Source organism: Rhinopithecus bieti, unplaced genomic scaffold, assembly GCF_001698545.2.
Source record: "Rhinopithecus bieti isolate Rb0 unplaced genomic scaffold, ASM169854v2 scaffold_22, whole genome shotgun sequence".
NCBI classification, from domain to species: Eukaryota; Metazoa; Chordata; class Mammalia; order Primates; family Cercopithecidae; genus Rhinopithecus; species Rhinopithecus bieti.
In genome coordinates this window covers 1,481,293-1,497,686 of record NW_016803136.1, presented here as the reverse complement: position 1 = coordinate 1,497,686, position 16,394 = coordinate 1,481,293, and the positions used below count along the sequence as shown (strand labels likewise).

Sequence of the window (16,394 nt, the reverse complement as noted above, 5' to 3'; positions counted from 1 at the left end):
AAAAAAAAAAAAAAAAAAAAAGAAAATTAGCCGGGCGTTGTGGTGCATGCCTGTAATCCCAGCTACACAGGAGGCCGAGGCAGGAGAATCGCTTGAACCCGGGAGACAGAGGTTGCAGTGAGCTGAGATCCTACCACTGCACTCCAGCCTGACAATGGGGTGAGACTCTGTCTCCAGAAAAATATATAAATCAGTAAAAATGATGAGAGCAGTGAAAGTAGAGGTAGGAAGAGGGGAACAGGTTTGATAAGAAGTTAGCAGGTAAAATCAGCAGAACTTTGTGGTCATGGGATGCTGAAAGAAAAGTCAAAAATGATGTGCAGATGTCGGCATGGGTGACTAGGTGGATGTTAATGCCAAGAACTGGAAGACCACATGAACAAGAGCAGGTTTAGGACGGAAGATAGAGAAATCTAGTTTAGGATATATAAAGTTTGAAGTTCTGAGAACATTCAGATGGAGGTGTCCAGCAGGCGTTTGCTTATATCATATTTCTTCAGTTCCAAGATACATATTTAAGTACATGTATACACATATGTGTAGATTCCCCCTGCTCCCTTAGTGGTGCCTCTTTAATTGATGATCTGTGAGATTTGATTTCAAAAGTATGAGTTTGACATTCCAGAGAGAAATGCAACTAGAAAGGGAAGAGCAGTCAGGGATAACTTAGGGATTCCGAGGTGAGTAGCAATCTGAAGAAGCATGGAGAATAGGTCTGGATCAAAAATGTCGATTTAGGAGTCTATCAGCCAAAGGTTGAAAGCTCAAGAATGAGTGACATCACCCAGGGACAGTGTAGAGTGAGAAGAGGAGAGGGACAGATTTGGAACTGCGGGGAATACCGAGATTGAGTGTGGCCAGAACCTGTGGGAGAGTGCTGGGTCTTGGCACCAAGGCCTTCAGGAACATGTGTCCAGAAGTGGAGTGGATGCTTAGCAGTGTCATTTGCCTAAGAGCATTGGGTTAGATAAGGACTGAAAAGTAGCCATTGGATTTGGCAGTTAGATAAGAACTGAAAAGTAGCCATTGGATTTGGCAGTTAGGACGTCATTGGTGACCTTAGCAGGAGCTGTTACAGAAATAGTAGGGATGGAAGCCAGATGGCAGTGGGTGAGGCTTCATGGAAAGTGAGTGAGTGGAGACAGCAAGGACAGTCTGCCAGTTGAAGAGAAGGAAGGACATCAGATGCCACCTAGCGGGAGCTGTAAGTCAATGGAGGTGTTTGAATGGCAGTGACGTGAGTATGTTTTAATTAAGGAGCCCAGTAGCAGTTCAGTGTACAATAGAAAAGTGTGGTAACTGGCCAGACACAGTGGCTCCCACCTGTAATCCCAGCACTTTGGGAGGCCGAGGTGGGCGGATCACTAAGTAAGGAGTTCAAGACCAGCCTGGCCAATATGGTGAAACCCCATCTCTACTAAAAATAAAAAAATTAGCCGGGTGCAGTGGTGGGTGCCTGTAATCTCAGCTACGTGGGAGGCTGAGGCAGGAGAATTGCTTGAACCTGAGAGGTGGAGGTTACAGTGAGCCGAGATCGTGCCACTGCACTCCAGCCTCGGCAACAGAGCAAGACTCCGTCTCGAGGGAAAAAAAAAAAGAAAAGTGAGTAATTGATGTGCAGAGGTGCAGAGGGTCTCACTATGGATAGAATGAAGAGCAAGCAGAGGACAAATCCTCTGAACCTAACAGGAAAGAGGTCTGGAGAGCTGTGGATATAGATGAGGTTAGTGGGAAGCTCTAACAGGATTTTGAGTTTTTCAGCTTGAGTTGGGCTGGAGTGAGGGAGAGTTGTGTGTCGTGAATTTGATGGTGTTAGGGTATGATGATTGCTGAAGAAACAGAGAGAGACTGGAAGGTGTGTTGAGAGCTCAGGTGGGTTTTGGCAAGACAGCTCTAAGTGAGCATTTGTTTTTCCCAGAATCACTCAGTTACGCAGTGACAGGGATGGAGAAGGTGGATAGATTATACCTGTGATTAAGGAATAGAGTTTTGTTAGAAGACAGTTGTGGAGTGGTAAGGGATTGGGTGCATGGGAATCAAGAGTGCTGGACCCAGCTGGGCGCGGTGGCTCACGCCTGGAATCCCAGCACTTTGGGAGGCTGAGGCAGTCAGGAGATCAAGACCATCCTGGCTAACGTGGTGAAACCACGTCTCTACTAAAAATACAAAAAATTAGCCGGGTGTGGTGGCGGGCGCCTGTGGTCCCAGCTATTTGGGAGGCTGAGGCAGGAGAATGGCGTGATCCCGGGAGGCGGAGCTTGCAGTGAGCTGAGATCTGGCCACTGCACTCCAGCCTGGGCGACAGAGCGAGACTCCGTCTCAAAAAAAAAAAAAAAGGGTTCTGGACCCCATTGGGATCCTGGAAGAGGGGAGAGAAGAGAGAGCAGAAGAGGCCATTGGCCTGGGAAAGAATTGTAGGGATCAGGGAATTGGATATAAGAAGTTAGAGGCTGAGGAGTGGAGGAGTGCTGAGAGGGTAAGGAAGCAGTTGACTCTAGCACAGGCTCTGGAGTCAGATGGGGTTCACATCATACCTTTGTCATGTTACTAGTTGGGATCTTGGGACAATTGCCCATGTTGGGCCTCAATTCCCTCATCTGTAAAATAGGGATACTGATAAGACCGAGCTCAGATGGCTTTTGTGAGAATTAAATTAAATAGGGTATTTAGTAAGCCATATTACTTGGTAAATTGCTTGGCAAAGCTGGGCATGGTGGCTTATGCCTGCAATCCCAGCTCTTTTGGAGGTCGAGGTGGGAGGACTGCTTGAACTCAGGCATTCGAGACCAGCTTAGGCAACATAGCAAGATCCTGTTTATATTTAAAAATAAATAAATAGGCCGTGCGCGGTGGCTTAAGCCTGTAATTCCAGCACTTTGGGAGGCTGAGACGGGTGGATCACGAGGTCAGGAGATCGAGACCATCCTGGCTAACACGGTGAAACCCCGTCTCTACTAAAAAAAAATACAAAAAGGTAGCTGGACGAGGTGGTGGGTGCCTGTAGTCCTAGCTACTCAGGAGGCTGAGGCAGGAGAATGGCGTGAACCCAGGAGGCGGAACTTGCAGTAAGCTGAGGTCCGGCCACTGCACTCCGGCCTGGGCAATAGAGCGACACTTCATCTCAAAAATAATAAATAAATAAATAAATAAATAAATAAATAAATAGGCTGGGTGTGGTGGCTCCCGTCTGTAATCCCAGCACTTTGGTAGGCCGAAGTGGGTGGATCACGAGGTCAGGAGTTGGAGACCAGCCTGGCCAATATGGTAAAAGTCCGTCTCTACTAAAAATACAAAAATTAGCATGGTGTAATGGTGTGCGCCTGTAGTCCCAGCTACTTGAGAGGCTGAGGCAGAAGAATTGCTTGAACCTGGGAGACAGAGATTTCAGTGAGCCAAGATTATGCCACTGCACTCCAGCCTGGGCAACAGAGAGAGACTCTGTCTCAAAAATAAATAAATAAATAAATAATATAAGATAGATTTAAAAAATATGTTTAAAAAGCTATATTGGCCATGCACGGTGGCTCACGCCTGTAATCCCAGCACTTTGGGAGGCCGAGGCAGGCGGATCACGAGGTCAGGAATTCAAGACGAGCCTGACCAATGTGGTGAAACCCTATCTCTACTAAAAATACAAAAATTAGCTGGGCGTGGTGGCGTGTGCCTGTAATCCCAGTTACTCGGGAGGCTGAGGCAGGAGAATAACTAGAACCCCAAAGGTGGAGGTTGCAGTGAGCTGAGATCGTGCCACTGCACTCCAGCCTGGGTGACAAACTGAGACTCCATCTCAAAAAAAAAAAAAAGCTATGTCATGGACAAGTTCTATAACTTGTTTTTTTATGAAGACTTAAGAGGTATAATGTATATAAATTTCTTACCATGGTACCTAGTACATGTAGACCTGAGTAAATATTATTTTCCTTCCTGCCTCCTCTTATCCCCCAGGAATTTCTGCTATTTAGTAAAGGAACACTGGACTCCTCAGGAATTTATGCTTCCTCCCCTTCTGGGATCGAGCACTATTAACTACAACAGAAGTACTGTGTTCCGTTACACACATAGCAATTCCAAGTGCAGTCAGGGAATTTACTAAACCTAATGGGAATTGTCCACTTGCCTTTACCCCAATATCTAGCCCATCCTGGCCCCTGGCCCTCCTTTTTTTTTTTGAGACAGAGTCTTGCTCTGTCGCCCAAGCTGGAATATAGTGGCACAATTTCTGCTCACTACACCCTCCACCTCCCGGGTTTAAGTAAAAATCCTGCCTCAGCCTCCTGAGTAGCTAAGATTACAGGTGCCTGCCACCATGCCTGGCTAATTTTTGTACTTTTAGTAGAGACAGGGTTTCACTATGTTGGTCAGGCTGGTCTTGAACTCCTCACCTTATGATCCGCCCGTCTCAGCCTCCCAAAGTGCTGGGATTACAAGCGTGAGCCACCGCGCCCAGCCCCCTCCTTTCTGTGGATCTGCCTGGTTGTCTCATCCTGTGGACATGTGAGATGCTCAGTCTCGCTTTCGTGTTAGGGTTTAAGCTGTTATCTCACCTGCAGTCCTTTCTCCTTGCTTGTCTGAATGCTATTTGCTCAAAGCATATTACTATAGTAACTCCGGCCAACGAACTTTCACCTCAATAATTATTCAGAAGACATTTTTTGCCTTAAAGTCTTGACTATATCATTTGATATTTTGTGGTTTGCTGTCTTGTTTTATTGAGCTTTTCAAAGAAACAGCTTTGGTTTCATTTTTCTCTTTTTTGTTGCATTGATTTTTTTTTTTTTTTTTTGAGATGGGTTCTCTGTGACCCAAGTTGTGCAGTGTCACAGTCTCAGCTCACTGTAATCTCTGCCTCCCAGGCTCAGGAGACCCTCCCACGTTAGCCTCCCAAGTAGCTGGGACCACAGGCACATGCCGCCATGCCTGGCTGATTTTTCTTTGTATTTTTGAATAGAGACAATTTCACCATGTTGCCCAGGCTGGTCTTGAATTCCTGAGCTCAGGTAATCCACCCCCCGGGCCCTCAAAGTGCTGGGATTATAGGTGTGAGCCACTGCGCCTGGCCTTGTTGCATTGATTTCTTCTCTTATCATAGCCATCCCTTTGCTGGTTTGTTAAGATAAAAGGTTAGATTATCAATTTTGGACCTTTCTCTCTTTTTTTTTTTTGGAGATGGAGTCTCGCCCTGTTATTCAGGCTGGAGTGCAGTGGCACGACCTTGGCTCACTGCAAGCTCTGCCTCCCGGGTTCATGCAATTCTCCTGCCTCAGTCTCCCGAGTAGCTGGGATTGCAGGCGCCCGCCACCATGTCCGGCTATTTTTTTTTTTTTTTTTTGTATTTTTAGTAGAGACAGGGTTTCACTGTGTTAGCCAGGATGGTCTCAATCTCCTGACCTCCTGATCCGCCCGCCTTGGCTTCCCGTAGTGTTGGGATTACAGGTGTGAGCCACCGTGCCCGGCCTGGACCTTTGTCTTTTTCTTTTTTTTTTTCTGTTTTTTTTTTTTTTTTTTTTTTTTTTTTTTTTTTTTTGAGATGGAGTCTCACTCTCTCACCCAGGCTGTAGTGCAGTGGCAATCTTGGGTCACTGCACCCTCTGCCCTCGGAGTTCAAGTGATTCTCCTGCCTCAGCCTCCCGAATAGCTGCAATTACAGGCACCTGTCACCGCGCCAGCTAATGTTTTTGTATTGTTAGTAGAGACGGGGTTTCACCATCTTGCTCAGGCTGGTCTTGAACTCCTGACCTCGTGATCCACCCGCCTTGGCCTCCCAAAGTGCTGGGATTACAGGCCTGAGCCACCGCACCCGGCTGACCTTTCACTTTTTCTAATAGAATTACTCACTCTGTAAATTTTCTCTCAGCATTGCTTTAGCTTCATTCCTCACTTTTTTTTTTTTTTGAGACGGAGTCTCACATTGTCACGCAGGCTGGACTGCAGTGGCGCAATCTCGGCTCACTGCAACCTCCGCCTACTTGGTTCAAGTGATTCTCCTGCCTCTGCCTCCTGAGTAGCTGGGATTACAGGCAGCCACCACCACGCCCAGCTAATGTTTGTATTTTTAGTATAGACAGGGTTTCACCATGTTGGACAGGCTGGTCTCGAACCCCTGACCTCATGATCCTGGCTCACTGCAACCTCCGCCTCCTGGGTTCAAGCAATTTTCCTGCCTCAGCCTCCTGAGTAGCTGGGATTACAGGCAGCCACCACCACGCCCAGCTAATTTTTGCATTTTTAGTAGAGACGGGGTTTCACCATGTTGGACAGGCTGATCTCGAACCCCTGACCTCATGATCCACCCACCTCAGCCTCCCAAAGTGCTGGGATTGCAGGCATGAGCCACTGTGCCCAGCCAGTGAAAAGTATATTCTAATTTCCCTTATGAGTTCATATTTCACCTGAGGTTGTTTTGAATTATGCTGTTTACATATTTGGAGGTTTCCCTTATTAGTTTCTACTTTGATTCCATGATGATTAGGAAACATGTTCTATATGATCTTAGTTTTAATGTATCAAATTATATTTTTTTTTTTTTTTATTGTTTTGGACGGGATCATGCTCTGTCGCCCAGGCTAGAGTGCAGTGGCAGGTCTCGGCTCACTGCAACTCCGCCTCCCGGGTTTTACGACAATTCTCCTGCCTCAAGCCTCGCCGAGTAGTGGACTAGAACCAGGCACCCGCCACCGGCCATCGGCCCGGCCTAGTTTTCCTTGCGTCTTTTTTTAGTAGACGGAGCGGGTTTTCACCATGGTTAGCCCAGGATGGTCTCGATCTCCTGACCCAATCGTGATCCGCCCGTCTCAGCCTCCCAAAGTGGCTGGGATTACAAGGCTTGAGCCACCGCCGCCCGGCCTCAAAACGAGGTTTTTTTTTTTTTTTTGTTGAGACGGAGTCTCGCTCTGTCGCCCAGGTGCGGAGTGCAGTGGCCAGATCTCACTCACTGCAAGCTCCGCTGCCTGGGTCTTACTGCCATTCTCCTGCCTCAGCCTCACCGAGTACTGGGACCACAGGCGCCCGCCACCTCGCCCGGCTAGTTTTTTTTTTGTATTTTTAGTAATGAGCGGGGTTTCACCGTGTTATGCCAGGAGGTCTCGATCTCCTGACCCCGTGATCCGCCCGTCTCCGCCTCCCAACAGTGCTGGGATTATCAGGCTTGAGCCACCGCGCCTGGCCAAAATTTTTTTTTTAAAATAATTATAATTTATGAGGGTGGGGTCTCACTCTTGCCTAGGCTGGTCTCAAACTCCTGGGCTCAAGTGATCCTCCTGCCTTAGCCTTCCAAAGAGTTAGGATTATGGGCATGAGCGAGTGCATCTGGCTGAGGCTGAGTTTTTTTTTTTTTTTTTTGAGACGGGGTCTCCCTCTGTCCCCCCGGCTGGAGTGCAGTGGCCGGATCTCGGCTCACTGCAAGCTCCGCCTCCCGGGTTCAGGCCATTCTGCTGCCTCAGCCTCCCGAGTAGCTGGGACTACAGGCGCCCGCCACCGCGCCCGGCTTTTTTTTTTTTTTTTTTTTAGTAGAGATGGGGTTTCACTGTGTTATCGAGACATATAGTCTCGATCTCCTGACCTTGTGATCCTCCCACCTTGGCCTCCCCAAGTGCCGGGATGACAGGCACGAGCCACCGCGCCCGGCCGAGGCTGACTTTTTGGTGTCCTTGCATGCAGTCTATCTTGGTGCCTGTCCCATGTGTGCTAGAAAAGACCTGTTAATCTGTACTCTGCTATTGTTAGGTTGAGGATTGTACAAATGTTAGGTTCAGTTAATTGGTTACATTGCTCAAGTCTTCTATATTCTTAGTGATATTTTTTGTATACTTCGATCGGTTACTGAGGAGTATTAGAAATCTCTAGTAATCCCAGCAGTTTGGGAGGCTGAGGCGGGTGGATTGCTGAAGCACAGGAGTTCGAGACCAGCCTGGGCAACATATAGTGAAACCCCATCTCTACAAAACAATACAAAAATTAGCTGGGTGTGATGGTACATGCCTGTCGTCTCAGCTACTTGGGAGGCTGAGGTGGGAGAGTCTCTTGAGCCTGGGAGGTGGAGGCTGCAATGAGTGGAGATGGTGCCATTGTACTCCAGCCTGGGCAACAGATCAAGACCCTGTCTCCAAAAACAGAAAGCTCCAGCTACAGCTGTGAGTTTATTTTCTTTCAGGTCCATCATTTTTGAGATTCTATTATTAGTTACATAATGTATTTAGGATTATTAGGTCTTCTGAACGAGTTGACTACTTTATCATATCAAATATCCCTCTGTATTCCTGATAGTATTCCATGGTCTGAAGTCTTGTCTTACATCAGTAGTGCCACTCCAGCTTTGTTTTGTGTTTGCATGGGTGTATTTTTCCATCTTTTTACTGTTAATCTGTGTCTTTGTAATTAAAGTTTATTTCCTATCGACAGCATATAGTTGGATTTTTTTGTTGTTGTTGTTGTTTTTGAGATGGAGTCTCTCCTTTTGTCGCCCAGGCTGGAGTGTAGTGGCGTGATCTTGGCTCACTACAACCTCTGCCTCCCGAGTTCAAGTGATTCTCCTACCTCAGCCTCCCAAGTAACTGAGTCTACGGGTGCGTGCCACCACGCCCAGCTAATTTTCGTATTTTTAGTAGAGACGGGGTTTCACCATGCTGGCCAGGCTGATTTCGAACTCCTGACCCCGAGGTCCGCCTTGGTCTCCCAAAGTGCTGGGATTACAGGTGTGAACCACCGAGCCCAGCCTTTTTATTTAAATCCAGTTTGACAATGTTTGTCTTACAAATGGTCTAAATACCTCAATTAAGGTTAATGTAACCATCAATGTGGCAATTAGGTCAGTTTAAATCTACCATCTTATTTTTTTTTTTAATTATTTTTTTTTCTATTTTTCTCTTGTCCTGCCTTCTTCTGAATTTAGTTGTTTTATGACTTTATCTCCACTCTTCACTTATTTGGCTACATGGTTTTTTTTCTTCTTACTTGCTCTAAGATTTACAGTATACATCCCTCACTTATCACAGTCTACTGTGACCATTAGTCTACTACGCATCACTTGACATATAGTACAAGAACCTTAGAATAATACACTTTAACTTCCACTCCCACTCTTAGTAGTATTTTTGTCATAACATTTTAGTTGTACATGTATTATAAGTGCTATAATACTTTGTTACTCTTTTTGCTTTGAACAGCCTTTATCTTTTATAGAAATTGCAAAATGAGAAAAAATATTTTTTGCATTTTACCCACATACTATTTCTATTTCTGGTGTTCTTCACTACTTTGTATAGCTCCATCTGGTGTGCTTTTTCTTTTTCTTTTTTTTTTTTTTTTTTGAGACAGAGTCTAGCTCTGTCTCCCAGGCTGGAGTGCAGTGGTGCAATCTCAGCTCACTGCAACCTCTGCCTCCTGGGTTCACATGATTCTCCTGCCTCAGCCTCCTGAGTAGCTGGGATTATAGGCACCTGCCACCACACCCAGCTAATTTTTGTATTTTTAGTAGAGACAAGGTTTTGCCATGTTGGCCAGGCTGGTCTCCCAACTCCTGGGCTCAAGTAGTCCTCCCACCTTGGCCTCCCAAAGTGCTGGGATTATAGGCATGAGCCACTGCGCCCAGCCTCATTGTGATTTTGCTTTCTATTTCCCTAGTGACTAATGATGTGGAACTCAAATCTTTCTTGAGTAGTAGAGATAAAATAACTGGATCAAGTAAGTAGTCTCCACCCTCCCCGCCCTGGCTCATCTGTAATTGACTTTTTTTTCTACTGTCTTTAGATTGTGAATAAGTGGAATACAGCTCTCATTGGCCTTATGACATACTTTCGGGAGGCTGTGGTAAACACCCAGGAGCTCTTGGACTTACTAGTAAAGTGTGAGAACAAGATCCAGACACGCATCAAGATCGGACTCAACTCCAAGATGCCGAGTCGGTTCCCCCCGGTTGTGTTCTACACCCCTAAGGAGCTGGGTGGACTCGGCATGCTCTCAATGGGCCATGTGCTCATCCCCCAGTCCGACCTCAGGTACAGCCCGGTTAAACATATTTCTAAACCCTGTTGCTTAGGCCCTGAGGGAAGTGGGTATTTCTTTAGTTTTAGGCTTTATTTTTTCTCTAATCTTGGTTGTACCCCAAACAGGTGGTCCAAGCAGACAGATGTAGGTATCACACACTTTCGTTCAGGAATGAGCCATGAAGAAGACCAGCTGATTCCCAACTTGTACCGCTACATACAGCCGTGGGAGAGCGAGTTCATTGATTCTCAGCGGGTCTGGGCTGAATACGCACTCAAGAGGCAAGAGGCCATTGCTCAGAACAGGTGGGCATCTAGGAGGGCATGCCAACCCTGGGGCAGGGGCAGGTGGTGGCCTTTGCACTGTGTGTGGAGTTCAGGGTCAGAGCATGCCATGGTTTTATGGAGGTGAGAAGGCTGGTTCTACTGACCCTAATTATTTTTGGCCAGGAAGGAGTGCTGAGCTCCTCATGTGAGATCGCGTTTTGACTTGAATCTTTCTTTTTTTGGAAGACGCCTGACTTTGGAAGACCTAGAAGATTCATGGGATCGTGGCATTCCACGAATCAATACCCTCTTCCAGAAGGACCGGCACACACTGGCTTACGATAAGGGCTGGCGTGTCAGAACGGACTTTAAGCAGTATCAGGTATGTGGAGGGAGGAGATTTCCCTCAATCAGGAAAATCCATGACTATCCCAGAAACTTGGGGCAATAGGCCCCCAGAAGCTTGACTGTGCCTGCCTTCCTATCTAGGTTTTGAAGCAGAATCCATTCTGGTGGACACACCAGCGGCATGATGGGAAGCTCTGGAACCTGAACAACTACCGTACAGACATGATCCAGGCCCTGGGCGGTGTGGAAGGCATTCTGGAACACACACTCTTTAAGGGCACTTACTTCCCTACCTGGGAGGGGCTTTTCTGGTGAGGATTCTCCTCTCTTAGAAGGACCTGTCACAACCCTTTGGGCTCATCTCTTGTGTACCTCTGTGATTTCCTGTGGTGTTCCCCAGACAGCCCCCGCCAGGAGGTCAGCAGTGTGCTGGGAGATGGCAGGATATCACCTCACCTGCATCTCTTGCTCCTCAGGGAGAAGGCCAGTGGCTTTGAGGAGTCTATGAAGTGGAAGAAGCTAACTAATGCTCAGCGATCAGGATTGAACCAGATTCCCAATCGTAGATTCACCCTCTGGTGGTCCCCAACCATTAATCGAGCCAATGTGAGTGTGATTGATAGACACTGGAGATAGGAAGCTAAAAATAGTTGTTTCTTCTTGCCTTGGTTATGTCATGAGCACCCGAGTCCCTTGATCTCTAATGTCCCATTGTCGTTTTCCTGGCAGGTATACGTAGGCTTTCAGGTGCAGCTAGACCTGACGGGTATCTTCATGCATGGCAAGATCCCCACGCTGAAGATCTCTCTCATCCAGATCTTCCGAGCTCACTTGTGGCAGAAGATCCATGAGAGCATCGTTATGGACTTGTGTCAGGTGGGCTGAAATCGAGGGAGAGGGTGCTATAGAGAGTCAGCTCAGCTTGCTCTTTTGCATATGGGAAATCCACCCTGGAAGCTCTGAGGATGAAACTCCTATTGCCTCATTATCTTATTCTACAAACTCTGATTTTAATTGGGCTTCCTTAACAAGTCTTAATGTCTCCATCTTTTCCTTCAGGTGTTTGACCAGGAACTCGATGCACTGGAAATTGAGACAGTACAAAAGGAGACAATCCATCCCCGAAAGTCGTATAAGATGAACTCTTCCTGTGCAGATATCCTGCTCTTTGCCTCCTATAAGTGGAACGTCTCCCGGCCCTCATTGCTGGCTGACTCCAAGTAAGTGCCTCAGGACCCAGCCCTGGGCAGCCAGGAACTTTAGTTTTCCTGTTCTAGCACTACAACTTTAGGAATTGTCCCTGTCTGCCTTTGTTTCAAACTTGGAGCCAGCGCTACTCCTGGAGCCTTAGTCAGAGCTGCTGATTCTCTGGGGTCTTGCTGATCTGGAATAAGTTGGTGGAGTGGGTGGGATGGTGTTGGAATTTAAGTGGTTCTGGGGGCATTGGTTATGCCCATGGGTTCCTAGAAGCTTGAACCCTCTTCATCTTCAGGGATGTGATGGACAGCACCACCACCCAGAAATACTGGATTGACATCCAGTTGCGCTGGGGGGACTATGATTCCCACGACATTGAGCGCTACGCACGGGCCAAGTTCCTGGACTACACCACGGACAACATGAGTATCTACCCTTCACCCACAGGTGTACTCATTGCCATTGACCTGGCCTATAACTTGCACAGGTGAGTTGAGACTCAGAACCATGTATTTTCAGGCCAGGCGCAGTGGCTCACACCTGTGATCCCAGCATTTTGGGAGGCTGAGGTGGGCAGATTGCCTGAGCTTGGGAGTTTGAGACCAGTCTGGGCAACATGTTGAAATCCCATCTCTACTAAAATACAAAAAATTAGCTGGACGTGGTGGTCCGCGCCTGTAGTCCCAGCTACTCGGAAGGCTGAGTTGGGGGAATTGCTTGAACCCAGGAAGCGGAGGTTGCAGTGAGCCGAGATTGTGCCACTGCACTCCAGCCTGTGCGACAGAGCGAGACTCTTGTCACACACACACACACACACACACACACAATCCATGTATTTTCCATTGGCCCCATACTTTAGTCATACTTTTTTACTTCACCTGAGTGAGAGGAAGTGGCCCATGGGTCACTGATTCTCTTCTCCAGCCTGTATGTTCACACGTCAGCCTGGCCAACAGTCTTTCTTCCTCCGTAGAGTTACAGTTTGTCTTGTTTCGGGGGCTATCAGCCTGGTCTTAACTTTTCTTGACCCTTTTACCTTCCCAGTGCCTATGGAAACTGGTTCCCAGGCAGCAAGCCTCTCATCCAGCAGGCCATGGCCAAGATCATGAAGGCAAACCCCGCCCTGTACGTGTTACGTGAACGGATCCGCAAGGGGCTACAGCTCTATTCATCTGAGCCCACTGAGCCTTATTTATCTTCTCAGAACTATGGTGAGCTCTTCTCCAACCAGATTATCTGGTTCGTGGATGACACCAACGTCTACAGAGTGACTATTCACAAGGTGAGTGTTACCAGCAGTGTATGGGTGCGGGACTCTGTACAGGGCTGTGGGAGGGTAATGGGCTCAGTGTGTACACATGCTGGGAAGAAGGCAGGGTGGTGATGTGTAGGCCATGCTAACGAATGCAGTCCTTCTCTAGACCTTTGAAGGGAATTTGACAACCAAGCCCATCAACGGAGCCATCTTCATCTTCAATCCACGCACAGGGCAGCTGTTCCTCAAGATAATCCATACATCTGTGTGGGCGGGACAGAAGCGTCTGGGGCAGGTGAGCAGGCTTAAGGATGAAGAGGCCATAGAACCATGTTGCCTCTTATTCTTGGGGTCGACTGGGTAGTATTTACTGGTTTGTTAGATGAAAGGCCGAGAACATCTCATTTGGACTTACCCCTAAATTCCTTGGGAAGTATTCTGTGGGAGATCCAAGAGTGTATGAGGTGCTTCATTCCCTTCCAGCTGGTCTGTTTCCTGAATTTCTAACCTTTCTTGAACAGGGCTATCAAAAATCATTTTTCCAAAGGCAACACTTATTCTTGAAACATCCACTTTGACTCAGTCTCTTCTCTACCTCAGAACTCTTGCTGAATTAACTCTTCTTTAGCTTCCTAGACATTCAACATCTGGCTGGGCTGTATCTGTCCAGCCAGTTTCTCTTCCTTTACATTTATAGCATGTTTCATCTTACAGTCAGTCTAGGATCTTAGTAGCCCAAACCCCGATGCTCATCTCCACATCTGTGTTTTGCTCATATTTTTCTTTCTAGAATGAACTCCCCTCTTTGCTCTGTTAATCACAGTCCCTCCTTAAGACACATTTTTTTGTGCAGCTTTTTTCTGATCCTAGTAGCCTTAATTTCTTTTGCTCCTGAACTCTTAATACAGTATGTAGTTTAGCACATACTCATGTGTCAGCGTGTGGTATTGTCTTGTTGAAAGGGGCTGTCAGCCTGGTCATTGGCCCCATACTTTAGTCATACTTTTTTACTTCACCTGAGTGAGAGGAAGTGGCCCATGGGTCACTGGTTCTCTTCTCCAGCCTGTATGTTCACACGTCAGCCTGGCCAACAGTCTTTCTTCCTCTGTAGAGTTGCAGTTTGTCTTGTTTCGGGGGCTATCAGCCTGGTCTTAACTTTTCTTGACCCTTTTACCTTCCCAGTGCCTATGGAAACTGGTTCCCAGGCAGCAAGCCTCTCATCCAGCAGGCCATGGCCAAGATCATGAAGGCATGACGGCCGTTTGATACTTTCTACCTTCTAAGTGCCTAACATTTAACACCAGCGTTCAGTAGAAACAGTTGGATTATTTCAAAACTAGGATATTCTGTTCTAGTTGACCTAGGAGGGTAGAGACTAAATTTCCATTTTCTTCTCTCTTGCTTTTAAGTTGGCTAAGTGGAAGACGGCTGAGGAGGTGGCCGCCCTGATCCGATCTCTGCCTGTGGAGGAACAGCCCAAGCAGATCATTGTCACCAGGAAGGGCATGCTGGACCCACTGGAGGTAAGAGGGTGGGTGGGTAGAAGAAAAGAAACTGAGACCTTTAGGCCGTTTCTCATCTTGGACTTGATCTTGTCTTAGGTGCACTTACTGGATTTTCCCAATATTGTCATCAAAGGATCGGAGCTCCAACTCCCTTTCCAGGCGTGTCTCAAGGTGGAAAAGTTTGGGGATCTCATCCTTAAAGCCACTGAGCCCCAGATGGTTCTCTTCAACCTCTACGATGACTGGCTCAAGACTATTTCATCTTACACGGTATGAACCTCGGGAAGAGAAGATTGCTGGAGGAGGAGCAGGTTTAGGATCAGGAGAAGATCCTGTGTCTTAGGTTTTTTCCATTTTCACATTTTTAGCCTATAGATTGGGTGGGAACTCTGGACTGTCATGAGGGTTTAAGACCTTAAAGTTAAAAATCAACTCTTGGGGCCGGGCACAGTGGCTCACACCTGTAATCCCATGTGTGAGCCACGGGAGGCTGAGGTGGGTGAATCACCTAAAGTCAGGAGTTTGAGACCAGGCTGGCCAACATGACAAGACCCCATCTCTACTAAAAATACAAAAAAAACTAGCCAGGTGTGGTGGGACGTGCCTGTAGTCCCAGCTACTCGGGAGGCTGAGGCACCAGAATCACCGGAACCCAGGAGGCAGAGGTTGCAGTGAGTTGAGATGGCACCATTGCCCTCCAGCCTGGGTGACAGAGAGACTGTCTCAAGAAAAATAAATAAATAAAAAAGGCCAGGCGCGGCGGCTCACGTCTGTAATCCCAACACTTCAGGAGGCTGAGGCAGGTGGATCATGAGGTCAGGAGATTGAGACCATCCTGGCTAACAGGGTGAAACTCCATCTCTACTAAAAATACAAAAAATTAGCCAGGTGTGGTGGCAGGTGCCTGTAATCCCAGCTACTCCAAAGGCTGAGGCAGGAGAATGGCATGAACCGGGGAGATGGAGCTTGCAGTGAGCTGAGATTGCGCCACTGCACCCCAGCCTGGGCGACAGAGCGAGACTCCGTCTCAAAAAAAAAAAAAAAAAAACTTGGGTTTCATGAAAGGTTAGGATTAAAGTGGGAGAGCCTCAAGCAGCGGACCTACCCCCCCCCACCAAAAAAATCTTGGGTTTCATGAAAGGTTAGGATTAAAGTGGGAGAGCCTCAAGCAGCAGACCTACCCCACTCTTCCACATCTTTTCCTAGGCCTTCTCCCGTCTCATCCTGATTCTGCGTGCCCTACATGTGAACAATGACCGGGCAAAAGTGATCCTGAAGCCAGACAAGACTACTATTACAGAACCACACCACATCTGGCCCACTCTGACTGATGAAGAGTGGATCAAGGTCGAGGTGCAGCTCAAGGATCTGATCTTGGCTGACTACGGCAAGAAAAACAAGTGAGCAGTGCTGGTGGGGAGACAGATAGGAGGCCTGTATATGGTTTTCTGGGGTTTGGAAGCATTTAGCCTTACAAGTTTCTCCAGAAGGCCAGGTACAGTGGCTCATGCCTGTAATCCCAGCACTTTGGGAGGCCGAGGTGGGTAGATCATTTGAGGTCAGGAGTTTGAAACCATCCTGGCCAACATGGTGAAACCCCGTCTCTACTAAAAATACAAAAATTAGCCAGTTGTGGTGGCGCTCGCCTGTGATCCCAGCTACTCAGGAGGCTGAAGCAGGAGAATTGCTTGAACCTTGGGGGCAGAGGTTGCAGTGAGCCAAGATCGCACCGCTGCACTCCAGCCTGGGTGACAAGAGTGAGATTCTGTCTCAAAAAAAAAAGAAAAGTTTATCAATAAATTATTGCCATTTTGAACAGGGCATTTCTTTTTTTTTTTTTTT

At 47.4% G+C, this 16,394-nt stretch overlaps 1 protein-coding gene across 1 annotated transcript in view; it reads left to right on the top strand.

Moving 5' to 3' along the window:
- Positions 1–16,394, top strand: part of PRPF8 (pre-mRNA processing factor 8) — a 37,175-nt gene that overhangs the window by 16,253 nt on the left and 4,528 nt on the right. Inside the window, exons 25-37 of the mRNA XM_017866447.1 lie at positions 9,745–9,992; positions 10,107–10,286; positions 10,494–10,629; positions 10,737–10,906; positions 11,072–11,201; positions 11,325–11,471; positions 11,655–11,815; positions 12,088–12,279; positions 12,837–13,074; positions 13,214–13,342; positions 14,457–14,570; positions 14,649–14,822; positions 15,759–15,952. Coding sequence (XP_017721936.1) covers positions 9,745–9,992; positions 10,107–10,286; positions 10,494–10,629; positions 10,737–10,906; positions 11,072–11,201; positions 11,325–11,471; positions 11,655–11,815; positions 12,088–12,279; positions 12,837–13,074; positions 13,214–13,342; positions 14,457–14,570; positions 14,649–14,822; positions 15,759–15,952 — 2,213 coding nt within the window. The remainder of the gene's footprint in view (positions 1–9,744; positions 9,993–10,106; positions 10,287–10,493; positions 10,630–10,736; positions 10,907–11,071; positions 11,202–11,324; positions 11,472–11,654; positions 11,816–12,087; positions 12,280–12,836; positions 13,075–13,213; positions 13,343–14,456; positions 14,571–14,648; positions 14,823–15,758; positions 15,953–16,394) is intronic.